This window comes from Microtus oregoni, unplaced genomic scaffold, assembly GCF_018167655.1.
Source record: "Microtus oregoni isolate MIOR12 unplaced genomic scaffold, Mior012 000026F_ref0000081, whole genome shotgun sequence".
In the NCBI taxonomy this organism is placed as follows: Eukaryota; Metazoa; Chordata; class Mammalia; order Rodentia; family Cricetidae; genus Microtus; species Microtus oregoni.
Genome location: NW_024543085.1, coordinates 6,125,963 through 6,153,684, shown reverse-complemented (window position 1 = coordinate 6,153,684; position 27,722 = coordinate 6,125,963). Strand labels below are relative to the sequence as shown.

Sequence of the window (27,722 nt, the reverse complement as noted above, 5' to 3'; positions counted from 1 at the left end):
TCACTGGCTCATCTACGGCAACTCCCAGGCCTGTACCTGGCTCCAGGATAGTGTGTCTTTTTTGTTTTGAGAAAGCAGTGTCTAATGCCCTATTTTTAATGTACACCTTTGATGCTCAGAATGTTTAGATGTCAATACAGTGTGTTGCAGTTGCCTGCAGTATTCAATAGCATCAGATCAATAGGTTCATAACCTAGGAACAGCAGGCTGGACCTCTCAGCTGTCGGAAAGTACACCGTTGTTTCTATAACAATAAAATTGCCTATGAAGGAATATTTCAGAATGTATCCTCTTTCTTAAGAAGTATATTACTGAACTCTGTTATGGAAAAACATTAAATACTGAGGGACATTTCTTGTGCAGAGGTAATATTATTTAGAGACACACACACCATTTGAATTTTTGAGATCCCCAAGGCACAGTTCCTCCTCTCCTGCTCTGTCTTCACATACCCTCAGGTCTTCCTGAACTCTAAAGGGCTCTGATGAAATACTTAGTACTCAGGAGAAGCACAGCCAGTCAGTGAGGTGGCTAATCTTGGCTGTCAGTTTACCTGGAACTAGAATCAAGGCAAGCCTCTGGGCCCTTATCCGAGTATCTGAAGTGGGAAGATCACCCTAAATGTGGGCAGCATCTTCCAGAGACAGCCCAGCTATCTTTCAGTCATCTTCCAGGAAAATGGAAGAAAGACTTGCTTTTGGCTGTTTATCATCCCTCTAATTGGCCCATTTATCTAATCTGTGGCTACCACCGCTACATTCCGTGGCTGACCACCGCTACATGCCGTGGCTACCACCGCTACATGCCGTGGCTGACCACCGCTACATGCCGTGGCTGACCACCGCTACATGCCGTGGCTGACCACCGCTACATGCCGTAGCTACCACCGCTACATGCCGTGGCTACCACCGCTACATGCCGTGACTACCACCGCTACATGCCGTGGCTGACCACCGCAACATGCCGTGGCTACCACCGCTACATGCCGTGGCTGACCACCGCTACATGCCGTGGCTACCACCGCTACATGCCGTGGCTGACCACCGGTACATGCCGTGGCTACCACCGCTACATGCCGTGGCTGACCATTGCTACGTGCTGTGGCTGACCCAGCATCAGTTTTCTGCTGTGGACTGCAGACCAGTGGCTCTCTAAGATTCCTCTGGGTCTTCAGTATCAGAATGGAACTGTTGTAGCATCTAGCTTGGTGGACTACAACTACCAGATTTGTGGTCTCCTTGGTGTTTTAAACAGCCATTATTGAGACTATCCAGACGGTATCATCTAAGCCAGCCTAATAAACCCACTTTTTATCTCCCTCCATCTATCTGTCTGTCTATCTGTCTATCTGTCTATCTACTATCTATCTTCTATCTATCTATCTATCTATCTATCTATCTATCTATCTATCTATGTTAGTTATATGGGCTCTGTTACTCTATAGAACCTTGACTAATACAGTTAGCCTACCATCCTATGGATCCTATGATTGTCTCATAATCTATGTTAAATTAGCTCAGTTATCTATGGCTCTTGATAGCTACAAAACTATACTCAACAGTACATGCTGGTCACAGAATGGCTAAGAGAAAATCTCTGAAATCATAGGTAATCTAACTCTATTTCTCGGCTGGAAGTGAATCTTTATTCCCCAAGTCATTTGGCTGATAGCACTCTTGATTGTCACAACCAGATGGGAGTGTGGTGACTACTGGCACACACAGGGTACAGCCTAGGGGTGCTGCCAACCGTATAGGGTGGGTATAGAAAAGCCCACCAAGGTAAAGACTTACCAAGTTCAAACTGCCAACTCTCAGGCCGAGAAACAACAATTTTAAAGTTGGGGCTGACTGCAAACACAGTAGACAGACATAAACCCACTTCAGTTATCCACCTATTTGTGTATCCATCTGTCCATTCATACAGCATTTATTAAGTATCATCTATGGGAATCTTGAGCAATAGAGACCTCAAAGCCCACCCCATAGTGACACACACACTTCCTCCATCAAGGCCACACCTCCTAATAGTGCTACTCCCTTTGGGGCCATTTTCTTTCAAACCAACACACTTCTATTTCATGTAAATGGAACAGCATCTGCCCTGTTGTGCCTGGGTTATTTTGTTTATGTCTAAAGATTCATCCATGTAATAGCAGAAATGAAAGCTTTATCCCATTCTTGGCTTATACCAAATTCTATATATTTATTTGCTGATTGATAAAGAGGAATGGCTTCTACTTTCTGGCCCATGAGAGCTTTGAGGAGGTTCTATTGGAGGAGAACAGCTACTTGCTTCCCCTCGGCCTAAGAACAGTCCTCCTCTTTGATGAACCATCCAGCTTTGGGGGGGACGCACAGGGAGTGATGAGGGAAGAAGGGTGCACGTATCTCACCAGCCAGATCGGCCACAACAACGCTATGGTCAGTGGGGTAATGCATTTGCAGCCAGATTGCCCTCATATCCTTTCTACCTTGGGCAATAACAAGGTTTCAAAAGATAATGCACATAAAGCAGTTAAGAAGCTGTAAGATGCTGGGGTACCATTTGGCCCTCGGAATATCAGACTCATTGTGAGTGGTGCCCCCAAAAAGACAGGTAGCAGGCAGTTCATACTTCTGGGCTGGGAACTAGAAGAGCACATGCCATTCACTTCTAGATGCTGAAGACGCTCCACGAGGTCTTCCCCACCACCTAGCCACCCTTTTCACATTTGCATTTCCAAACAAGGCCTCCAGGCAAGGGAGATGTGTTTTCTCCTCAAAAGACAAACAGCCTAAGCAAAGTTGCTTGGGATTCTCTGAATAATCGCATGCCTGTCTTGGGTGATCAAGCTGACGTCAGTGCTAGCTACAATTCCACATTCTGGAATGAGAAGCACTCAGGATGGAGACACTCTCTTCTGTGTTTTTGTTTTGTCAAGCGTAGGAGACCTTTCTGGCGCTTTGGATTTGAACGAACTCAACAAAGCGCTCTCCAGACGGGAGGATGTGGCGTTTGTCAATGAACAGACACAGGCCTTGAGGCCTCTCACCTTAGGGTGGTGACAGATTACACGGCAGCTGGGTCTTTATCACCATCTACGTGAAAGAGAACACCTGTCGATCCTACAAACGCTGGACAAGCTAGAATGAAAACAGCTTAAGCCAAAGACAACTGCTTTGCCTAAGGATGGTTTATTTCTACAGCTACCCTGTGCCAGCAAAACACTGGCAAGCGTGGAACCCGAGGCACTGAAAGTGACTCAGGTGATAAACTCAAGATGGGAAGAGAGTCTCAGCAGACAGTCTTTCAATTAGGGCACGAGGAAATGGCTGACCCTGGTATTCATTTAACATAGTATTTTAATCAAGGACAGGAAGGTAATAAAGATTAGGACATCACTTTACAATTCAGGGCTAGAGACTACTTGTAAAAATCATGTCCAATAAAATATTTTTATGACTTATTGATGCTATAAAGTGATCACAACCTGCTATTTAGATTACAGAAATTATAGTTTTGTTAACTAAGTGTAACAGGGCTCTCCTGCCCCCCCCCATTCTTTTCATGGACTAAATGAAGCTTTTAAAGGACTGGCTGCTATTTGTGTCTGCACCCTTATATCTAGGGGACAACGGGGGGTTTAGAGGCGCAAAGAGCTAACGTGATGATTGCTCCGGTTAGATAGCAGTTTACTGTATAGTACCAGGTCACAATCACTTAATAGAGAAATTAAAATGTTGGCTGGGCATGGTGGCGCACACCTCTAATCCCAGAACTCAGGAGGCAGAGGCAGGTGGATCTCTGTGAATCTGGGGCCAGCCTGGCCTACAAAGCAAGTTCCAGGACAGCCAGAGCTGTTACACAGAGAAACCCTGTCTCAAAACACCAAAACAAAAACAAAAATTGAAATGTTTGTCAAAGGAATGAATCAAAGTATATTTAAAAGTCTGCTTTGATTGCATCAAAAATCCGAAAATGAGTTTTACTTATTCCGGTAATTGTTTCTCTGAGAGCAAATGAGAACGTCTTCCACCCACACCTGTGCGCCAACCCCATGAGGAACATGCTCTCCAGTTCTTTCAGTTTGACTAAGAAACAGAATAATAAACAAACAAAAAACAAAAATACTAGACTGTCACAGCCCACAAAATCATCAGGCAGTCCATGAATTAAACAGTGTGGTTTAATTAGCATTAACCAATGTTGATTTACAAAAAAGCAAAAGAAAAATTCCAGGTAGACATTAAAGAACTCCAGAACAATGGCAATGAGTTTTTGATCCTACTGCACATACTGGCTTTGGGGGAGCCTAGGCAGTTTGGATGTTCACCTTACTAGACCTGGATGGAGGTCGGTGGTCCTTGGACTTCCCACAGGGCAGGGAACCCTGATGGCTCTTAGGGCTGATGAGGGAGGGGGACTTGACTGGGGGAGGGGGGAAAATGGGAGGCGGTGGCAGGGAAGAGACAGAAATCTTTAATAAATAAATAAATAAATAAATAAAAAAGAAGCCAGACCAAAAAAAAAAATAGAACTTAAAATGAATAGACTCATAGTACTTCACTTATCAAAATTGTATCTAAAATGTCATCTGAAAGGTTTGACAAATATAAATGTATTTTTATTATATCAGTGCTGGTGCAGATAGCTAATCAACAAAAGGGAAATTTGGGGTGCCATGGAGAATATCAAGGCTGCTTATGGCTTTTAACAGACTCAGGCAAATTCTGATACAGATAGGATGTGAACCTCATCTTAAATTGTGGCTGAATTGTTCACCTGTTTTAAACAAACAAACTTACTGAGTACACTCTATGTGGGAGGGATCATGTCAAGCACACAAATGTGTGTGTGTGTCCATTTAGACAAGCAAAAACACGGGGGGTGAAGAATCACAAAGAGGAAACCCCAGGATAGAACAGGGGCATGGAAGGACACAAACCAGGGCCAGTAGGTGCCCGGAATAAAGGACATGGAAAGGAAAAGTGGGCAGGTCAGACAGGAGTAATAAATCCTGGGATGGGTCAATAGACAAACAACCAGGAACACACATGGGGATATGGAGGGGCACGACTGTCTCACACAAGCTAATCCACGGCACCAAAGTAATCTGCTCTGACTCGTGAATTGCTTTTATTCATTAATGAACGACTACTAGTATTTTTAGATGGGGTCTTGCTTTGTGGTCCGATCTGGCTTCAAACTAGCACTCCCCCTGCCTCAGACTCTTGGCTCCAGTCTTCTTAGAAGAAACTCACTATAAGGATGAAAGGTGAAGACGCCTTCTTCCTCCACTACATTCGCTTCCAATTTCAGAATGAAGAGCAGCCGAGAAGTGGAAGAGCATATTCAATTATGAAGGCAGAGACTTCTGCCTCTTAAGCCCCACGGAGACTGGCTCTTTGCGGCTCTTGCCACCGCCACGCTGTATTTTCCAGACGCTGCCTATGGCTTTGCAGTTAGGAAACTGAAATGCCTCCTTGAGGTATAAACACGGAGCTTGTCTCACAGCTCCACGCATGCTCTGTAGGAGCAGAGGCAGGGGGCGGGTAGCGTAGTGTTCTCGTGTTAAGCTGTGTTAATTGACAGCTACAGCTGGTGTGGTGTGAGATGGAAGACCGTAGTCTGTTCCAGGTTCAAAGATGTGTATAGATAAATAGAAAGTCTCTGCAAAGTCCAGAACAGCAGCGAGGGGAGAGTATGAAGGATGAATATTCAGGCTTTATTTCAGACCAACTGCTACGTGCCTGTCAGCAGCCACGTGCTTCTCTTTTGTCCTGAGACGGCCTTTCCCAGTGTGTAGTGCACCCTCTAGGTGAAGAATTCAGCCGTGTCTGGCCGTCGTCTTGAACAAAGTTACTTGTTCGCTAGCTTCCTAAATGCTCTTAGCTGTTATGTGGAATACATTAATTTTAAAGCAAAATAAAGTGGGCATCTTTTCAAAAGCAAGACAGAAAGGAAAAGCACATAGCGACAAGGAAATACACACCAGCAGGGCTCCTCAGCCACGTAGTCTTTTAGGGTTACTGTCCATCCCGTGGCTACTCTGGACCGTCCTTCCGTGGCAGCAGTGCTAAGCTTAGGCCAGGCTCTTCGGCCTCTGAGCGATCCCTTTCTACGTGGGAGGTGAAGTGCCAAGCCTGTGGCTAGTTCCGAGCTAATGTGACTGGGCGTTCTGGGTACAAATATCCTTTGTTTTAAGCTTTGAGTGTGAGAAATTTGTTTCTTTTGTACAGGTGAAAATTGGGGGTGGGCAAATTCTTGACAAAGGACTATCTATATTCAGGTTTCCCTCGAGGGTGAAATAACTAAAATTGGATGAGACCGGTGCTGTTTTTAGCACAAGTTTTCATTCATTAGAAGTAGAGTTTCTTTGCTATCTCTCCCCTCAGCGGAGATACAGCTTCCTTTCCTTGCTCCTTAAAATCCCTCTCTGCAGGCTGAAGATGAGACCCACGTTTAGCAATTAAAGAGCCATACTTCTACTTTTATTAGTACTAAAAATAAAGAGCGTGCCCCAGAGAGAAGAGCCCGGGTGTCATGAGATTTCTTGGTTCCTTAAACAGGAAAACGATCACCCTGTCATTTCATGTCCACATCACTTGCTTTAGGATGGATACCTCCCTACCTACCATTTATGCTAGGACCGTCTTAGGCAAGAGGTGGAGTATGGGGGTCCATTTTTGATGCGGCACTTATGTGAGGTCTTCTGTATCATCATGGGATGTGTTCTGTCTGAGTCAGGAGCCACCACATGACCTCGTCATGTGACCATCACAGAACACACTTAGAGAAAACTAGATGGTAGAGTCTGCTGCACAACTACTAGGCTACAAACCTGAACCGCATGTTACTCCACTGGATATTGTGCAACCCAACTGTCGCTGCATTATCTGGACATATCTAAGTATAGAAGAGGCTCAGCAAGGATGTTATGCCGTAGGAATCTTTCATCTCCATCATAATCACCATATGTGCAGCCTGTCATTGACCAAAAGGCCCTTATGTGACTCATGACTGTCTACACAGTTAAACTCAGGGCAAGCTAAGGATACATATACTTGATACTTACAGGAAAAAGAATTCTGGACTATAAAATAGTGCGAGACATCTAACATCAGATGGGACTCATGCAAAATGTTTCAAAATTTGTTAACTCCTGCAAAAATGTACATATTCCCTTCACCACCACTAATTTATTCTTAGACAGAAGACAGAATATTCATTAATTCAAGCTAATGTAAGAAATGTAAATTGGGGTGAAAAGATAAATCTCCAATGCGGAAGAAGGCCAAATAATTATGTTCTACGCGCCCCCTCAAGAAGATGGGTGTTTAATTCCCTATTCTTTGGTAAGTGCTGTGCTTTGTGATTTGGTTCTGAAGAGTGAAGTCTATACAGAGTCTGGAGAAAATGAAGCTGGAGGAACTGAGCACGAGAGAGAAACCTGAAAACACCATATTGACCAGGTGGTCAGAGTTAACACTGCAAGCTTGAGTTAGAGCGTCTACTCTCCATATGAAATGCTCTCATTGAAAGGTGATATCGCTCTTATCATTTTTATTTTGCTTTGTGTTTTGAGACAGGGTCTCTCTATGCAGTCCTGGCTGGTCTAGAACTCACAGAGATCTTCCTGCTTCTGCCTCCTGAGTGCGGCATTGAAGAGGGGCATCTGCCACTACATGCTATATGGAAACAGACTAAGTCAACTTAGTCACTGTTCTCTATTGCTCTGAAAAGGAACCATGACCTCACCAACTCCTTTTTTTACAGTTTCAGAGGTTCAGTCCATTAACATCATGGCTGGAAGCAAGTCAGCATGCAAACAGACATCATGCTGGAGAACCAGCTGAGAGTTCGATATCTGGATCTGCAGGCAACAGGAAGGAAGACAGACCATTACTGAGACTGCTTGAGCTTTTGAGAGCTCAATGTCACCCCTGGCAATACACTTTTTCCAGCAAGGCTACACCTCCCAACCCTTTCAAATAGTGTTACTCCCTAAGCATTTAAGCCTACGAAGGTCATTCTTATTCAAACACCACAGAAGATAGTCTAGTAGATCAGATTTTTCTCAAATATTTCTCAAAACTATCAATTTAGAAAAAAAAATCCTAGAGAGACTGCTGAAAATATCAAGAGAGGATGAGTAGATAATAAATCACACTAGAAAGCATGGCAGGAGGGAGATACTAGAAGGCAACTACAAAATCCAAACAGTGTGTGTTTAATACTGTAGCACTGCTGGCTCCTTAATCGTGACAGATGTCAATAAGGCGGGACATTTGAAGAACTCTCTACTTCCCTTTGTAACTTTTCTATAGATGGAAAATTGTTTTAAAGAAAAAGGTTCTTCACATTAAAAGATTACCATTCTGCTGTGCTGACGTAATAGAGTTCCTATGTATCAATCAATACATCTTTTTCTTCCTGCTCACACACATCTATCTGCCAAGCCATATGGCATGAGGAACTTTCTTGAAACATAAGAATATTCCATCGTTAAAGCCAAATGTAGTCAGACCTATTTTTAGAGGCTTAGATTTCTCAGGAATAGTTGGGTCATGCCCTCAGGAATGTGTCACCAATGTTCAAAAGATAACATCCAAGAACCCAAAGTTCATAGTGGCTTGAAAAGATGTGACACCCTTCAGCTTCCTACCCAATACGTATACACTGCACGCGGCTGTTTGCGGGACATAAGTGAGAAGGTGGCACATGGATCTCTGAAGGTAACATTTTGTGCCAGGCAACCCACAGCAGCATTCTCTTGGTGATGGGCTGTTCTCAGGAGGAGAGGGGCCGTGAGACTGAAGTGCTACTATTCCACAGCGCAAAGGGGACCCTTCCCTCATATACCTCTGTCCATCAGAATTATAAGACATGATGCTCTTGGAAAACACAGCATTTTCTTTTATACTGTTTTCAGTTATTCTATTTGAGGAAAGGTAAAAATGTTGGTATCATAGGTGTTTACTTAAAAAAAACCTACTGTAAGGTTCCTAGAAATGTTACTAAGAATTTATTTTGTTAACAATTTAACTGCATAATTTGAAAAGTTGACCTAATAATTTAATTAACTAAATAACATTTGGCTTAAAGGAAAGAGCGCGAATGCCATTAGAGAGAGCTGGAAAGACACATGTGATTTCCTAAATATATGAGGTTTAAAATCGAGACTCCGTGGAAGGCGCATGTTCTGCAGCTGTAGGGATTTCAAGCACAAGGAGAAGGCATGCTCTCTGACAACAAGTGTTTACTATGGAGCTGTCCTGGAGGCAGAAGAGGACCCTAACCCTGCTGAGTGGAGTGGAGTCGAAAATGCATGTGGGTAGAGCATCCTAATATAGTCATAAGTAGTTCACAGATATGCTGTTTCTCATCGTGGTAGAGCACCGTGTGTGTGTGTGTGTGTGTGTGTGTGTGTGTGTGTGTGTGTGTGTAATAATGCAAACAGTCCCTTGGTCAGGATCAAAGATCATCGATCATTAGGTTATTGAGTATTTATCAGATATCTCTTACTATTCAACATAACTCTGCAAGGTATGGAAAATACCTTCAATAAGCAAGGGAGAAGAGGACACCAGAGTGAGGGAACAGTCTAAGTCCTTCAGCTTAAATAAAGAGTCATTATTGACTCTCTGGATGCCTCCAGGGTCTCAACTCTTTCCTGTATGTTTCGGCTTTGTTTTAATGCATTTACATATTTAAAAGTTTTTGTCATTATAAATTAATTACAACATCTTCCCCTTTCCTTTCAGCACTTCAAGGTCTTGCATATAGCTCTTCCAACTCCCCATCGAATTCATGGCCTTAAAAAAAACCTAATTGCTATCGCACGCATGTATGCATGTATGCGTACACACATACATATACGCCACATATGTACACATGTATACACATGCACATTTACATATACCTATATACGTATGTGTATATACACACATACATGCATCCCTAAATATGACCTATTTAGTTCATATAACACTGCTTGTACGTATGTTTTCAGGGCTGACTGTTTGGCACTAGACAAGCAATCATGTACTCTTTCCTGGAGAAGACCACCTCTCCTGCTCCCGGCCTTTCTCAGTTGCCTAAAGCCCACGGTCTTTTCTCTCTCCTGTACGGCATGTTCACTTGGTGTCATCTCTGCTCGGCTCACATTTGGGCAGACTGCTATTCAAGTAAATGTTTAATAGTAACTAGGTGCTTTAAGTCATATAAAATTTTAGGTCTCAGTTTTCTAATAAGAGTTGGCTGGTTGGTTTATAATGTTGTTCCAATTTTAAAATAGTTATATGATTTATATACAGAATAACAAACTGCCAATTCATAATGTACTTTTCAAAATACGATTATTAACACTGGTCTTTAATAAATTTTCTGATGATGGAGATTTGTATAGATAGTTATCCACTTCTTCCAAATCCTTTCAGTTCAATTTACTAGCCAGGGCTTGCTTACCATTTTCAGTGTTCCTACAACTTACACATAAGAGATGATGCCATATTCTCTACACAAACAATATATTTAACCTTTGCCTTCTATAGGATATACAGCTTCCATTTAGACATTAAAAATGCAATGAATGCCATTTTGTGGGTCTGAAAACGATCAAACATTTATTTTAATTCACATTTTTAAAATACAACAATTTTAGACAAATAGTACTTATAAGCACATTTGTAACAAAGAGAACATAAATAGAAATGAAATATATAATTACATAAATTTTCAACAAAAGAACTACCTCTTTACATTCAGTTTTGAAAACACATTAACATGGATAGTTGAAAAAGATGTACCTTTACAAAAAGTGCTCCAAAAGGTTCACATTTATGACAATAATAAGGCATATTTCCTATGTAGATGGCTTATGAAAACTATATAAAGACCTAATTTAATCATTAACATCACATGGTAATTTTAAGTGCGAATAAAGTACATTTTTATCAGTAGAAATGTTCCTTTAACTTTAAATAACACAGTACTTTTTTTTATCAAGACCACACCACATTTCTTAAATGAACATGCACAGAACATTAAAATGAAAATAATTCTTGTACTTTTCTGCACAGTGTTTAGTTTTCCTGATATTCTCTTTATAAGAAAAAACATACTTAACACTTTGGCAAAGAATTAATAAATTATAACTAATCAAAAGAAATGACAACTTTTTCATGGCATAGAAACTCTCCTATTACTAGTTACCAAATTTTGTTGTAGTTCATTGACCAATAGCAGTCCTGCCTAGTTTTATTTAAAATAAATAATGGATATTCAAGAAGTACAAGTCATATTTGGGTGTCTGCCTACACTCTAATTGGAAAGTAGTTAAACTGAGTATGTTTAGCAGTTAAACACTGCCATCTGTACCAAGGCCAACAAATCTCTAAACAAGTCTTATCAGCAATGGTATGGATCATCATGAGATGTTTGCATCAGGAGGCAGAGGAAGAAAGGAAATGCAGATCTCATAAACTGGGAACATATGTGGTAAGGAAGCCAAACCAACTGAGGCAGAAGTGGGGAAAGCTTTTTGAAAACTGGTCCAAGAATACCCAGAGGGGATGGGAGGGGAACCAGGAGGGAATGCAGCAGCATCCTTTAGGAGGGTGGAGAGGGCCACAGGGTAAGCACACCACAGTGTCCTTCCCTTCGCGGCATTCCTGAGTCAGCAAAGAGTCGCTGATGTTTACGAGAAGTTTCAGGTTTCCATATGGGTTTGTCTAAATTGACACTGAAAATTTTACGTTAACTGGAAGCTGTCTTTTGACCTCATTCCCAAACACGGTGGGAGACGTTAAGGGAACCCCGGAAGCACTTGCTCTCAGCTCAGATTGCGGAGTCTCGGTAACCAGGGGTAAGCCTCCTTTCCTTTCTGTGTTGTCTTCAGAGAGAGCAAAAACACTCTGTACCTCCCATAATCTCACCAACGTCACTTTCCCTCTACCAGATGGGGAGACACGGGTGGTCTAACTTCTTACTTTTTTCCAAAGTGAGTTCCCTTTATTAAATTGTTGATTACAACTCTTATATAAATTTGCTTCATTCTGAAGAATAAGACTATGAATATAATGTTATTTTACTTATTTTATGATCTCTGCTTGCCTCAAGGCATTAAGGTTTGAAATGACAAGGAACGTCGAACAGGTTCAATAAAATGGGCAGACTAGTTTTCGTTAAAGCTGTTAGGGTGTGTGTGGATACGAAGGCTATGAGTCACAGAGTACTGAATTCTCCAGAGTGAAATCATACCAGAATCGGGACAAGTTGTCGCCGACATCATAGGCGAGCAAGTGGTCAGGAAGGTCGCCGCTGGTGCCCTGCACTGCCAGCACATGTGGGGCCAAGGTGAAGGGCACGTCGCTCAGGAGCTCGGCTGTTTGGGACGTGTTCTCCAGAGTCCGACCTGCCTGATCTTCTGTCTCGGGGCCTGCTACAGTCACACTGGATGTGTCTGCTTTGCCAGTCTAAAAATACATATACATGTAAAACATTTAGAACATATGAACTGTGAGGTTTGGTAATGGTAAAGGTGGTATCAGGACATCAAAAAGCCTGGGCAATATGTAACACATAAATACTGCCAGATTTGAACACAAGCATCTACCCATTTGAGAGAGAAATCCATCCAAATCTCTACAAGATTTAAAAGTTCTACAGTCTGTTCTTACTCAGAATGGCCACCCATAGCTCCCTTAAACAAGAACTCCTTCGTGTAATTTCCCACCCCGAGGGTCTCCAGGCCCATCTCTGCCCCCAGCAGGAGGCTTAGCTCCATGTTTGTCTGCCCTGGAGGACGTTCGTCAGAGCTGTCCACTTTGGGACACCCATGAGGAAAACTGCAGAGATACTCTTGGGTGTTACAGTCCGAGTTCTTTCTAGTGGATTACTGTGCGCACTCTACCTTTAAGCAGATGCTAACATCCTCATGTCAAGTGGTCTATGTCTCTGCGGCCCATGCCCGGCACAGTGTCCTGCTCTGTCGTGACACACACTTGAGGCTTACCTTTAGTGGGCACCATGAGCATGGTTGGAACCAAGTGTTATCTCACAAACTTCCAAATAAGTATCAAGTACCTTGTTAGATTTCTTTAAAATTGACCTATCTTGTACACACTAGTTTATGAAAAGGCATGCAATAATTAGGATATTCAGACATCCATCATACAGCCAAACCCCAGAACTATAAATACCCATTAATAGTTGAGTGGACAGGAAATAGTGTCTGTATATAGCAATGAAACTGAATGACCTGCTACTTCAAGCAGCTAAAACGTAATACAAATAATCTCAGAGAACAAAAATCTCTTTCTTACCCTACAACCTCACGCAGAATAATTCTCATTAGGTATAGACCTAGCAGACCCCACAGGCCCTGGCCCGTTATCACTCGCTGGCCTGCCCTGGCCAACTCACCTCCAGTACTACTATAGCCTGGCTCTCTCCCAGGCTGTTTCTACTGAGCTCCCTGCTTCTGTTCCTCTGTCCAGGAGGCTGTCCTCTCACATCTGCATTGAGCTTGCCTGTCTTCCCTCTGGGTCTTGGCCCATCTGCCATCTTCCAAAAGAGGCTTTCTTCGCCTCTTCCTTAACCTTACTACCCTCTCCTCTCTATTCTGTACTTCTCCTCTCCCACTTCTGCTTTTGCCTCTGGCCCTTACTTGTCTTGTCATACGCTTTGTGACCCATCCTAACCATCAGAAGCAGGGTCTGTCCCATGCTCACTGCTCTGCCCCAAATGCCTTCATCTGTACCTCAAGCGCAAGAAAGTTTACTGCACCAACGAAAGCAGAGCTTCGATTCTCATGGTGGCAAATGCTGACAGAGACCCTGTCCAAGGAGAACAACTTTATCGAAGAGAAACAGCATTTCCATCGGACCCTTTATTGAAGTATGCAACATACACAGGAAAGGACACACACATTGCCACTGTAGATACTGCTAAATTCTCACAAACTGAATGCACATGAGTAGCCAGCACAGTCATCAGTAGTCAGAATCTACTCCTCCCTCATGGTACAGAATGGTCTGCTCTGTGTTCGGATTTTCAATGAACGGCACCACTTATGATGAACACGTCTGTTTTTGACTTCTTTCAATCAATATTATATATATTATCCATCTATATTGTTACATATTAGATGAGACATTTTGAGGAATGCATTGGTGCAGTGGGTGTATACTAATTGATTCCTTAAAGTCTTCTGGTTGTTATTTGACAGTGGACATTGGGGAGGGGAAGGGCAGCCAGTAAAGGAAGCAAGAAGATAGCTGGGAACAGAGAGGTTGTCATGTTGACTAAAGTTATAATAGCAGAGGAGAGATGCAATGATTGAATACCCGATAGAGTTTGTGTATATATTCAACAGGAGTTGCTGATGAAATGGACATGGGGTAGGGGCAAGGGTGTAGTCAAGAATAAATCCCAAGTTCTTGGCCTGACGACGAGAAGGATGGAGTCAACCAGTTACTGGGACAGAGAACGGCGCTATGAGCAGGTGTGGGCAGCAACACTGGAAGTTGGTGGTGGAGGCTGGAGACACCTGAGAGATATCAAGTAGAGCTTTCAGTAGGAAGATAATGATCTCAGTCTGCAGCCCAGGACACGCTGCACAAAGCAGGGAAAACAGCATCTTTCCTAGGTGCTTTACTGCGAATAGGCAGAGATGAGCTGGCTTTTGGAAAGGTGTAAGTTTTTTGGAAAAAACATGAGAAGCTTCTTTTTATGTTTGTTTCATTATAAGTTTGGAGAAATAGCTTATAATGAGAAGAAAAAGGCTGTTAAGGAAAACAATTCACGGAAGGTCAACAGAAAAGCAAGTGTTCTCTTCCTAAGATGTCTACAACAGACTAGACAAAGATCCTTAAGAAACACCAGCCTGGGGCTGGAGAGATGGCTCAGCGGTTAAGAGCACTGACTGCTCTTCCAGAGGACCCGGGTTCGATTCCCAGCACCCACATGGCAGCTCACAACTGTCTGAAAATGCAGTTCCATGAGATCTGACACCATCACACCAACAAACATAATAAAGTTAAGTAAATAAAAAAAAAAGCTTAAAAAAAAAAACACCAGCCTAGGGAATGACTTGGAGTCAACAAAGCTTCCAAAAACTATGCCTATTAATAATGGTCTTGTAATTTCATGAGAATTATTTCATATAATAATATCATATAATAATTTCAGAAAAGTACTGTTCTGCTTGCCAGTAAACATAAGCTTATTTAATCCATATAACAATTTTATAAAATGGTACACAATACCAAAGAACCTTCTTAGGTCCGCAATGAAACTCAACATACTATCCCGTTACGAGAAAGCTTGCTACAAAGATACAGGTCCTGACTCAGTTCTAACTGGTCTTCTCAATGCTAAGCATCCTAGGGTCAGCCAAATACATTGAGAGCAGTGAGGAATGACAGACATTCCAGACAAGTAAGGGGCTTCACTTTGTGTACTTGTGTGGCAAAACTGAAAGGGAAGTAACACTTGTGTGCACCATAAAACTGTCCAGATTACACATGTGCCAGCGCTCAGGGTACCTGAAATAAAGGTGGTAGAGTAGTCATGAGCACAAGTTCTAGAAAAGACTATTAGGGCAGAAAGCCCAGGACAATAAGCCAACGGTCTTGGGCTATCTAACTTCTCCATTCTTTAGCAGGTTGTCAGGCCGAAACCAGGCACTTTCCTTTTCAGTCTTACTTCTTGTTTCTCAACCGCAGTAGCGAATCATTCCTAGATTGGGTCATTTTATATTCCAACCTCCTTCCTTCCTTCCCTTCTGTTTCTCTCTACAAAGACCAGGCTGTCCTCAAACTCAGAGAGATGACCTGCCTCTGCCTCTGAAGTGCTGGGATTAAAGGCCTTTGTTACCACCTCTGTGCACAGAACACTATTGTTTTGTTAATTAAACTGTCCCTTCTCAAGAGCATTCTTGAACTCTCACCTCTCCATTGAAGAGATGGTGTGTCACCCCTAACGTTCTCCTTCCCAAACACAGAGCTCGGGTTTAACTCTTCAGCACCAGCATTTATCCCCGTTTGTGCTTTTACCAATCCTCTTTTAATTCCTTTAAAAATCATTCTTATCTGGAAAATGCAATTTCCTAGAGAACATGAGTATACCAAACCGCATCTGGTACTTTAAAGAACTTGGTATATGCGACATCTTGCTCAAGTTGTCCTGACAAAGCAGCCATGTGGGCCTCAGCCTTCCCGTCTATACAATGAGTGTTAAGAGACAAAACGATGGGTAATGGCAGTGATGGCAAAGACAGTAACTCTCATGTACTGGACACACTTGGACCAGGCTCCACCGAGCTCCTCGAAAGGCGGCACTCACTGACGTCTTGTAATGGCCCTGCAGGGGATGCGCTGTGAAAGGTAGAAGAACAATAAGTCAGGATGTTTAAGGAGGATTGCCTCAATACACACTGTCGTTGGGGAAATGGAGAATCAAGCCCGTGGTCTCTTAATAGTCTGTTCTATGAACCCATACATTTCAGATGTACTCCGCAAAGACACCAGATCAACCGAGCACTGACAGTTTGTGAGATAATAGCAGAAAGGAGAATAATCACTAACTAGCACCTTGGCTTCACTTAGAAGAAAAGATTCTAATGTCTTTTACTGTTAGGAAGGATGGAGAAAACATTCTGCAGACAGACTGAAAAGAGATGGAAAAGTCACTGTAATTTAGGGTAAATTTACCCCATGGGAACAAGTCTACCAGCAGTCTGGATAAGCCATGGGAAAAGCCACGGACAGGGAAAGAGTCCGAGCTGAGAAGGCTGAGGCAGACAGGAAGGCACGTGGGAACGCTGTCCCACAGTATTCCTTCTGTCGAAATCAAAGTTCTGAAAGTTTGATTTAGTTACAAATGCCTCCTATACGATCTCAATTTCAGCTGTGCTGGATGGACGGCTCCAGCTTCCATCTCTTAACAAGTTGGCTTAGAGCAACGCTACAGTCTCCGAGGAGGCTGCCTGCCCTCTTGGCAGCAGGGTGAGTGCCATGATGCAGCTGCTCCTGGCATGCTGAGAGCTGGAAGGGGAGAAATTATAAGGCAAAACAAGAATAAGTCGCAAAGAAAATGTGAGTCAAAATTCAAGGGCCCCACACCAGCTAACCCAGATCACTAAGCCGCCAGTTTGGCAGCGTGTGGAGGTGGAGGTGGGGCTGAGGGCTGGAACAGGTGCACCAGTTCTCGGCAGAAAAGCAAGCCCACTCAGACACGAGCCTTGTGATTTTATTTTTTACATTTGCATAATGAAATGGATCTTTACTGGGAAGAATTAGTGTGTTAACTACAATGGGGCAGAAGAAAAGAATCAATTAGCCTTTTGGTTAATAGCCAAATTGCAGAAAACGATTTCAAACATGACGCTCACACAGACTCGCTGCTTTGTAATTAGCCCTGCTCAGAGATGGCTCCAGGCTCGAGGTTCCTTCGTCCAGCTTTGATATTTTTCCAAAGCACTATTTTCCCTCATATTGTTAAAGATCAGTAGACGATGCAGGCTTTGTTTTTAATCTCACAGAGAAAAGCAATGTCCTTATCTATATTACCAATAACCACGTTTACAACAAGCTGTTTTATTTGTGTAAAAACAATTTCTTGTAACAATCAGGTAACCTGTTACGAACTGGCTGGCCAATTTTACTTTACGTTCCTTCTGATAAAAAGGTTTATAGGCACTATTCCTCCTTTTCTACTGCAAAAGGATCATAAAAATTCATGAAGTTCCATTTGAAGACTCTTCTAAGAGAGTAAGAAAACACACCCTCTAAGGCATCTGACACTTCAGTAAAGGCTTAGAGAAAGGCAGAGCATCCTGGGAACCTCTCTCCTAAGTGTTCTGAAGCAAGGAGCTTCAGGTTTGAACAACTACATTGTCCCCAGCACATGAGTCCAGTCACCTCATGGAATCCACCGGGAAGCACCAGCCTGGCAAACACACTGACACTCCTCTCTTTACTCATCCCCAAGCGAGCTGTGAATTTTGATTACTACAAACCTGCTCCCTTTAGCACTTTGGAAAGCTGTCTGTCCTTTTAGACAGAGATCAAAGAGGGTCCTGAAAGAGCACAATATTTCTATTGCATTGAAATAGAAAAACCAACCTCAATCAAAATAGCAACAGAACTCATGGAAAGAATATGAATCCAGGCACAAAGCAAAGCGGGTAGCCCTAGTAGGCAGAGGAAGGCTTCTAAAAGCAAGTCACATAGAGAAAAGGCACTGTCAAACCTGGCCTTCCATGCCTTTAAACTGTAATGTCTATAAATAAAAGACATGCTTCTTTGAACAATAGCTCGAACGAGTTACAGTGTCATTTTATCTTCCTAGATAGCCATCCATTCCATTCTGGCTTCAGCTGGTATCTGCTTTCATGACATCAGCTGCTATGGTGGGGTGAGGTACAGGGGCAAATCTGAGTTAGAAGCACAGGGGACAGAGGTCAGAAGGTGACAGGAGCTAGAGCACAGACAAGGGAAGTGTGTTCAAGCTGTGCCGCCGCCGCCTCTTTTTTTTTTTTTTTAAGTCAATTGCTAATACAGGTCTGCATAGCTGCAAAGAGCTCCAGAGGACCCATCTTTGTCGCTCGCAACTACGGCAGCCCCAGGCAATAGCTCCTTTCATCCGGAAGAAATTACATTGTAAAAGTAGAGGGCTTTTCTATTTTCTCACAATTTGTAACGAGGAGAACAGTATCTGAACTAATAAGTGCCCAGTAAACATTTACGTGTAACTACCCTGCCCTACGCCCTCCCCGCTGCCACTTCTCAGGTGCTCTGGTATGGAGCTGACGCTTCCTCTTCGCTGTGCTGTTAGCCGTGGAATCGGGAGTCTCCTACCTGGGCAGGGTGTACTCAGCCAGAGCTTCACCTTCAGCCCAGACCTGGTTTTAGCTGAGGGGTTAGGTGAAAGACATAAGCAAAAGTCTAGAACATTTTGCCACAGATACAAATAAATCAGGTGGGAGAGAATGATCCACAAAAGCCATTTTTTCTATGTGGCCTGAGCATTAACTCCCAGTGCTAGAGATCCTAGTCCGAGGTGTCGGTTTCAGAAGCAAATGGAAGACTGGGCTCTTCATTCTAAGAGGGGAGGTAGGAGGGAGGCCATTCTCTGCTCCCTCTCCTTTTCTTGGTCTCTGGTGTCATTTCAGTTTATATTCCGGCTCGTGAGTTTTTTTCAGTATTTTTTTTCTTTCTTTTTCCTTCACTACCTCCACCTGCATGTGCTTCCTGCTTGTCCCATCTTCCTTGAAACAGAAAAATAAGAGGAAGAAGAAGGGGAAGAAGAATGCCATCCTCTTCTCAGAACTCTAGCTGAGTGTGCAGCAATGGGGCAGGAAGCACGCAGCTGCTTCTCACTTCTGTAATCTGTACCATGCATTCTTGGAAAAGTGGCCTGTCTGAAGCTGAGGGCATCTATGCCCGCTAACTTGATTGGGGTGCCCGCGGTGGGCAGAGGAAAGGAGTGAAGGGCAGGGCATCCAGCGTGGACTCCTGCCTCAATGCTGCCTCTTAGCACAAAAAGTGACCCAACTGTGTTCTTTCTCTTCTTAAAAGCAGGTTTAAAGTTACTTTATAAAAATTTAGGATATCTAGCCTGAAGACATCTCGCATGTCCCCAGAGGACCTCCCTGTCATACTTTACAGCACGGATGTCACCTTTCTCGTCTTTCCTGGCCCTATATCACCTTCTTGCTCCTGGGCAGCTGGAGCAGGCTACTGTGATAAAACGGAACTTCAGTGAGGATTACCTCCCTCTGCTGTGCCCAGCAGCCTATCTGGGTTTGCATTTGGATCCAAAGCTAACTAACTGCTCCCTGACTGCAGGCCCACCCTGTCCCAGCTCTTCCAAGACACAGCTCTGCCCATTAGGAGGCATCTTTGAATTGTTCTTTCCTTTAAGTGAATTAAGCATATAACGAAATGATCCTCACGCCTATCACTCAATTAGAGTGTCGCCTACTTTGTTTTACATAAGGAATAGAGAGCTGCTGGTGCTGGCATCAGCCATTCACCCTAACTCCCCGAATTCCCTGCCTTCTGTGCACATTTCTCTAGCTCTGATCTCATGAATAATTATTCAAGTTTCTGTAAGTGCTAATCGCTTATGACCTGTTTATATACTCTGGGCTACTGGATCCCTTTCTGAGCGTTGAGTTCTTGGCTTCCCTACTGATTCTGTTTCACCACCTTCTGCGTCCAGCTCCTTCCCATATCTGAAAAGCCAGTGTTCTCAAGAGTTGTAGGTTCAAGTTGTCTGCTCTTTCATTCCGCCTAGTCTCAGAACACTTCTGGGAAGAGCTCTGACACCAACAGTCCTACTCACCTGTTCTCAAAAGCCTGACAGAGGCACAGACTTCTGGACGTGGGTACTAGCCTTCCATCAGATCTCCTGGACGTGGGTACTAGCCTTCCATCAGACCTCCTGGACGTGGGTACTAGCCTTCCATCAGACCTCCTGGACGTGGGTACTAGCCTTCCATCAGATCTCCTGGACGTGGGTACTAGCCTTCCATCAGACCTCCTGGACGTGGGTACTAGCCTTCCATCAGACCTCCTGGACGTGGGTACTAGCCTTCCATCAGACCTCCTGGACGTGGGTACTAGCCTTCCATCAGACCTCCTGGACGTGGGTACTAGCGTTCCATCAGACCTCCTGGACGTGGGTACTAGCCTTCCATCAGACCTCCTGGACGTGGGTACTAGCGTTCCATCAGACCTCCTGGACGTGGGTACCATATCAGATCCATCATATCCCTGCCAAGCTCTTAGCCTACACATTTGCACACCATTTCTGTGCAGACTGACTCCTGTTGGAATCTCCTATGCCACCCTAAACTCAACAGAGAGCTCATCGCCTTCCTAAACGTACTGCTTTCCTAAAATTTCCAAAAGCACTGTATAATTTATACAAATGTTTTATTGGTGATGTGTACATAGAAAATACGATTTTTTTTTAAAGAGTGTAACTACGTTAATCTAATCAAAGCCTTCCAATAAAAGGTAAGGGGTAACTAACCAGAGGTTATCTGTTGGGTGTGTGTGTTGTACTCTATTTTTATTATAGACTTATATTTAGCCAGTTCTCTATGCACAAGTGCTAACTGGGTAGAGGGTGAAGGTCCAAACATACAGACTGTGCAACTACAGAAATAAGAGTTTACGTTAACAGTTCAGCTAAGCATTTCATATTGCCTTAAACATGTGGCCATGCTTAGAGAACCACAGATCTGATCACAGTGAAGGCTACAGAACAGCTCAGCTTTTTATGGAGAAATTCTCCAAGCTTATTACGTGCACCAGGTCTGAAGAATTCAATATCCCCGTTAGTCACACCAGATCCTACTCCACTCCCCAATTATACAGTCTTATTTATTTTGAATATCTTTTCAGCTTCTTCAGCCTGTGATGCAACAGGATCACATTTTTTTTCCAGATAATTTCAAAGGATAATAATGAGAGACGATCTTGCACGTTTCTGCATACTGAATATAAATCTCACTCAACAAATGGTTTCACTTGGTAAAATAATAAAATACTTCAACTGTCTGAATAGACAATAAACTAGAAAAAAAACCAGATACTTTCTATCTTTAAAACTCAGAAGAAAATAGTTATGTTATACTAGTTTGGACTTATATATAGAACAGACACAATTTATATACCTAGTTGAATAGAAATAACAAATACAGTCAGAAATATAAAAAAGTAAATGTAAAAGTATTAAACAATAATTACTTTAGTTCTTTTCATCTGTATGTTCATAGGATGAACATCTAAAATTCGTAAGCCAGGTGGAATAAATATTTTTCAGAATACTTAAATGTTGTGATTCCATAATAGTTAATGTAATTAGTTCCAGCCATGTCTACTATCTAAGAACAAAGTTAATCTCCTCTACCGTTTCCTGTTAGTCTAGCAGTTTCTGCTGCCACTGTTTTCATTATTATGAAAAACATAAAAGTATCATTTTAAATACGAACTGAGAATTGTCATATTTTTAGTCAGAATCCAGATGCAATTATCAGGAGGATGTCATGTTCACCCTGAAGATAAATATAAAACTGGGGAAATAAGTAAACCCGCAGAAATAATTTCAGAAAGTCAGTGATTCTTCAATAAATAGGGTAATTAACTGAAATGAAAAGATTCTATTTTCTTTGTGATTTGGATTTGATGTGCGGACAAGTCCAGACACTTGGAAACATAGCCAGTGTATTTAAACTGTGTGTTTTCTTTTTTAAAAAAGTTTTACATTTACTTATTGACTCTGTCTGTCTGTCTGTCTGTCTGTCATCTATCTACTGTGTGTTTGTATTGGTGTGATGAGATGGATGAACACGAATACACACACATGCCATGGTGTCTGTGGAGGTCAGAGGACAACTTGTGGGAGTCAGTTCTTGTTGTAAGGAGGACGCTTGTTGGTTCCTGGCTGCTCAGCCCCGAAATAATCACACAGAAACTGGATTAATTAAATCACTGCTTGGCCCATTCGCTCTTGTTTCTTATTGGCTAACTCTTTTTTGTTGTTGTTGTTTTGTTTTTTGAGACAAAGTTTCTCTGGAACTAGCTCTTGTAGACCAGGTTGGTCTCGAACTCACAGAGATCCACCTGCCTCTGCCTCCTGAGTGCTGGGATTAAAGGCGTGCACCATCTCCACCTGGGTCTTATGGGCTAACTCTTACATCTTAATTTAACACATTTCTATTAATCTGTGTATCGCCACATGGCTGAGGCTTACCGGCTAAGGTTTTAGCGTCTGTCTCCGGCAGGGCTACATGGCTTTTCTCTGACTCTGCCTCCTTTCTGCCAGCATTCCGTTTAGTTTTCCCCTCCTAGCTCTGTTCCCCTATAGCTCTGCTGTAGGGCCAAAGCCATTTTTTTATTAGCCAATGATATTCACAGCATACAGAGGGGAATCTTTCTACCATGTGGGCTCCAGAGACCAAACTCACGTCTCCAGGCTGACAACAAGTGCCTTCTCCCCAGCTCCTGCCACCCCACGAGCCATCCTGCTGGCCCACACTGCATTTTCACATATGCACAGATGTGAAAGCAAGTATGTCATAGCACGCTGCACCCAGACGTTCTGAGGCTGGCTAATAAATGCCACCACTGAGCACACGAGTGAGTGTTACTTGCACTGCTGTACCTTGCCTGGAACTCCACTAGAAAAACAATGTTTGGCAGACTGAAGAGGTGAGCAGAGAGCTGTGTGGTTTGACCTTGGTTCTCATTTTCAAACAGGTTATATTTCAAAATAGAAGATGGGGTTGGAAAAGTAAATACAGCTGTGTTTTCTCCACCCCTGCGTGGGAATGAAGGCGCCATTCAGAATGGAAGGAGGCCGAGTCGCTCCGTTAGCATGCAGTCGGAACCCAAAGGAGTGTGCTACTGTTTCACACCATAGAAAACTCAGTCCAGCACTGCCTTCTCACTGTAACATCTCCCTACCTTTGACTGTAAGAGTGAGAGACAAGGTCCCTCCACATCAGTCTCCACACTTCCCACTGCCAGAGCTTCATTATCCCACATGAAACTGCACCTCTGAAACAAACCACTCACCACTCTCCTTCTCTGAGCCCACAGAACGCTAAGAATTTGTTTATCCCAGCAGTCTAAACGGCATTACAAGGTAACTGCCCTGTGGTGAGTGGCTTATTATGTTCAGTAAAGTATTTTCAAGATCCATTCACACATGTTGTGAATTGTACCCGCACATTCTCAAGGTTGATAATGGTCCAGAAGATGTATATGGCACACTGTTCATCATCCAGCTCTTGGCCGAAGTTCGGATGGTTACAATCTTTTGGATTTTATGACAATATTTTTAGGTAAGAGTATAATCAACTAGGAGGAATCTGGGAAATAATTCTGGCAGGGATATCTGGAGCCGATGGTGAAGGAAGCCCAAGTGTGTAGGAATGGCCGGTCAGGGAACAAGAACTTCAGATGCAGGCATGTCCCTGCTTACATTAAAGTTATTGTATACTTTTCTAAAACATACTTTGCTTGACTTAAAAATCATAACTAAAGTTTCCGAAACTTAATATTGAGAATTAAAATCTAAACATAACTGAAACCATTTCAATCTTGTACGAGGCAGTTCACAATCCCGACCCTTTCTGGTCACAATGGCACTTTGTGCTGGGTTCTTCTGTATATTGTTAAAAGGTACAAGATGTGACTATCTGCTCCTGAGGAAAATCCACCCAATAAAAACAATGGTGTCAATGATGCTAACAATGAAATGAAAATCATCCAAATAGGTCCCACAATATGAGAAAAAGTTTAAAGGTCACAGTTTTGTATCCTTCAAAAATCACAATGCTGTAGGATCAAAAACCCATTGCCATTGTTCTTGAGTTCTCAGTAGTCCTCATTGTCCACTATGTTCAGCGAGTCCGGTTTTATCCCATGCTTTTTCAGACCCAGGCCAGCTGGCCTTGGTGAGTTCCTGATAGAACATCCCCATTGTCTCAGTGTGTGGGTGCACCCCTCGCGGTCCTGAGTTCCTTGCTCGTGCTCCCTCTCCTTCTGCTCCTGATTTGGACCTTGAGATTTCTGTCCAGTGCCTACTGGCTTTGGGGGAGCCTAGGCAGTTTGGATGCTCACCTTACTAAACCTGGATGGAGGTGGGCGGTTCTTGGACTTCCCACAGGTCAGGGAACCCTGATTGCTCTTCGAGCTGATGAGGGAGAGGGACTTGATCGGGGGAGGGGGAGGGAAATGGGAGGCGGTGGCGGGGGGAGGGAAATGGGAGGCGGTGGCGGGGAGGAGGCAGAAATCCTTAATAAATAAATAAAGTAAAAAAAAAAAGAAAAAAATCACAATGCTTTACCAGAATAATAATCTTTTTGTAAGTGACTTTGAACTTCTCAAAGAAAAATACACCTTATCATGAGAAAATACTTTCAGATTAGTAACAGTAAACTACAAGTGTATAAATTACTCATGGTTTTCTTTCCACAGGACTGCCACTGTTTCTGGGAAAGGGAATGGAATTATCGGGAGCTATACCATTATTTGTGAATTTCTAGTTGAAAAGCACTACCTGGAGAGGCTGCTGAGAAGCCACAGGGCTTTAGCAACTCTCCTTCCCAACGTTCTCTGAAACATGAGCTAGTTAACCAGATGACCCAGCAGCAAAGCCACAGTCTGAAGGGCATTAGAATCTGAACTCGTCCTGATAGGATCCCCAAGGAAACAACGTTCAATCAATGCAACGGGGAAGTGTAGACACACTGGCTGAGGAGTGTGCATCTAGAGAACAGAGTTCCAAAGTTGTGGAAAGAATTTCTATAATGGAAGAATGCCCAGCTTTATAGTGTTCTTAAATACGTAAGAAACAAACACTTAACTAAAGAGAAAAAATGATAGGCATTTGTCATCTTTTCAGAAGTTGTGTCTTAAAAAACACCTCCACAGGATTTAAAGAATTTAAAATGTGTTTTCTCACAGTAAGAAGTACACAGTAGAGATGAGATTATACCTATCTGCAATAAATAGATATAGAAAATGTCATTACAGTATATGATGATAATAAGAACAAACATAGTAAATATATTAGAATGATCGTGGATGCCATTATTTGAAATAGCAAATTCGGTTTGAAGGAGTTGAAATTCGGTGCCAAATCTGAAAGGATTTCAGTTCTTTTTGCATTGCTGATCTGGTATGCTGGGAGCTGGGATCTGTCAGAAATGTTCCAGAAAATCTAGAGAGTTGTATTAAGACTCCGTTTTTTACCCAGTGGGAAGAGGATAAAGTAGAATCTAGAGAAACAAAAAGAAAGATAAATATACATGGAAGTGCCCATATTGTTTTTCCAGAAGACCCAAATCCAGTTCCTAACACCACATGCTGGGTGGCTCAGAAGGGCCTGTTGGGGGGGACCCTACATCACTGGTCTCAGGGGCTGCCTGGACTCATATACACATATTTAAATACACAACACATATCTAAAGGTAATAAAAAGTAAAAGCTGAAAAAAAAGAAAGGGAGGGAGGGAGAAAGGGCGAGAGGAAGGGTGGAGGGGGAGGGAGAAGGAAGGGAAGAAAGGGAAGGAAGGGAGGAAGGGAAGAAAGGGAAGGAGGGAAGGGGAAAGGAGGAAGGGAGGGAGAAGAAAGGGAGGGAGGGAGAAAGGAAGGAAGAAGGGGGAAAGGAGGAAGGGAGGGAGAAGAAAGGGAGGGAGGGAGAAAGGAAGGAAGAAGGGGGAAAGAAGGAAGGGAGGGAGAAGAAAGGGAGGGAGGGAGAAAGGAAGGAGGGAGGGGGAAAGGAGAAAGGGAGGGAGAAGAAAGGGAGGGAGGGAGAAAGAAAGGAAGGAGGGGGAAAGGAGAAAGGGAGGGAGAAGAAAGGGAGGGAGGGAGAAAGGAAGGAGGGAGGGGGAAAGGAGGAAGGGAGGGAGGGAGGGAGGACGTACTTTACTGGAGGCTGAGAAGGGAAAGTGTGAACATAATGGCACCATCCGCTTGCTGGCTGACAGAGCTAGAGGAGGAAATGTGATAGGAACACAGTCTGTTTCCATCATGGGTCAGCTTTGTTTCCACAAAGGCTGCACCAGGGAACAGAAAGGCCGGGAGCTGGGTGGCAGCAAGAAGCAGCATGGCACAAGAATCTAGTCCCAGGTGTGTGTGTGGTGTTTGAAAACCGCCCATGGCTTTCAAAGGCTTGGTATTTCATCAGCTTGTAGGCAGCCATCTTCAGAACCTTCCAAGAACAGATTTTCCTTACACCTTCTAGAAATAATTGCTACAGTTTCAACTTCTAACTTGACCTAAAAGTATAAACTTATAATCTCTAAAAGCGGTCTTAAATGTACAGAAACCACATTTAGAGTCAAATAAGGAATTCTGTTTTTCTTCCCCTGCTCTTTGCAGGTGAGCCGGTAATGGGAATTGTCTGAAGACACTGAATACTTTACAGTCTCCCCACGAAGCTGGAAATTCAGCAATTTAGAAAAGGAGCTCTGACACACTACTAAGGAGTAAATTATATTAGCTGTTACTGAATCTGGTCTTCTAACTTTACTCTGGTAAGTTGTAAGGCGGGCTTAGTTCCAGGACTGCAGGCATTAGCTCACACTGAGTGGCACTTACTTGCCAGTCATCTCGGATAACATATCTCATTAAGTTTCCTTTGCGTGGTGGGTACCATTTTAATCTCTGGTGAAGCAGACGGGGATGCTGAAGCGCAAAGAAGCTACACACTCAACTATGTTTAACAACCATTCTCTGAAGCTCCCCTTATCTGACCTGTGGGACAAAACAGTCTTTTTGAAGGCGGTGCACTTGCTTCTAAGGCGCCCACAGTATCTCCTACAGGAGACTATAAAATACTTTGTCGTTCTCTCAATAGCAAAGAAGGCACATGCAATGTTAGAGGAAACCAGGTTTTTTGGGGGGTGGGGTGGGTGTTGTATTATGTATCATTTTATATCCAGCTGGATATGCTAATTCTATGCAGATCTTAGAAACCCTGAAATTACATACTGTTTAGTCTATTTTAATCCCTGAAAGCACCGCTGTGATCCCTGAATAATGTATTTTTAAAATAACTGCTTTACCTTCACCAAATATATTCAGTTAAATTTAAGAACTTAAAGTGACAGCACACTGCTCTCTGTTCAGGAAGGTGATTCTTCCTAAAACAAGCCCTTTGTGGTTAATTGTCCAGCAACTGGCACGGACTACAGTGTATTGCCCACATTTT

At 43.0% G+C, this 27,722-nt stretch overlaps 1 protein-coding gene across 2 annotated transcripts in view; it reads right to left on the bottom strand.

The window, feature by feature from the left end:
• Window positions 1–10,579: 10,579 nt before the first annotated feature.
• The window catches only part of Umad1 (UBAP1-MVB12-associated (UMA) domain containing 1), a 172,089-nt gene continuing 154,946 nt past the window's right edge, over window positions 10,580–27,722 (bottom strand). For both annotated transcript variants that reach the window (XM_041675396.1, XM_041675397.1), the window contains exon 4: window positions 10,580–12,458. In XM_041675396.1, coding sequence (XP_041531330.1) covers window positions 12,201–12,458 — 258 coding nt within the window. In that variant the 3' untranslated portion in view covers window positions 10,580–12,200. The remainder of the gene's footprint in view (window positions 12,459–27,722) is intronic.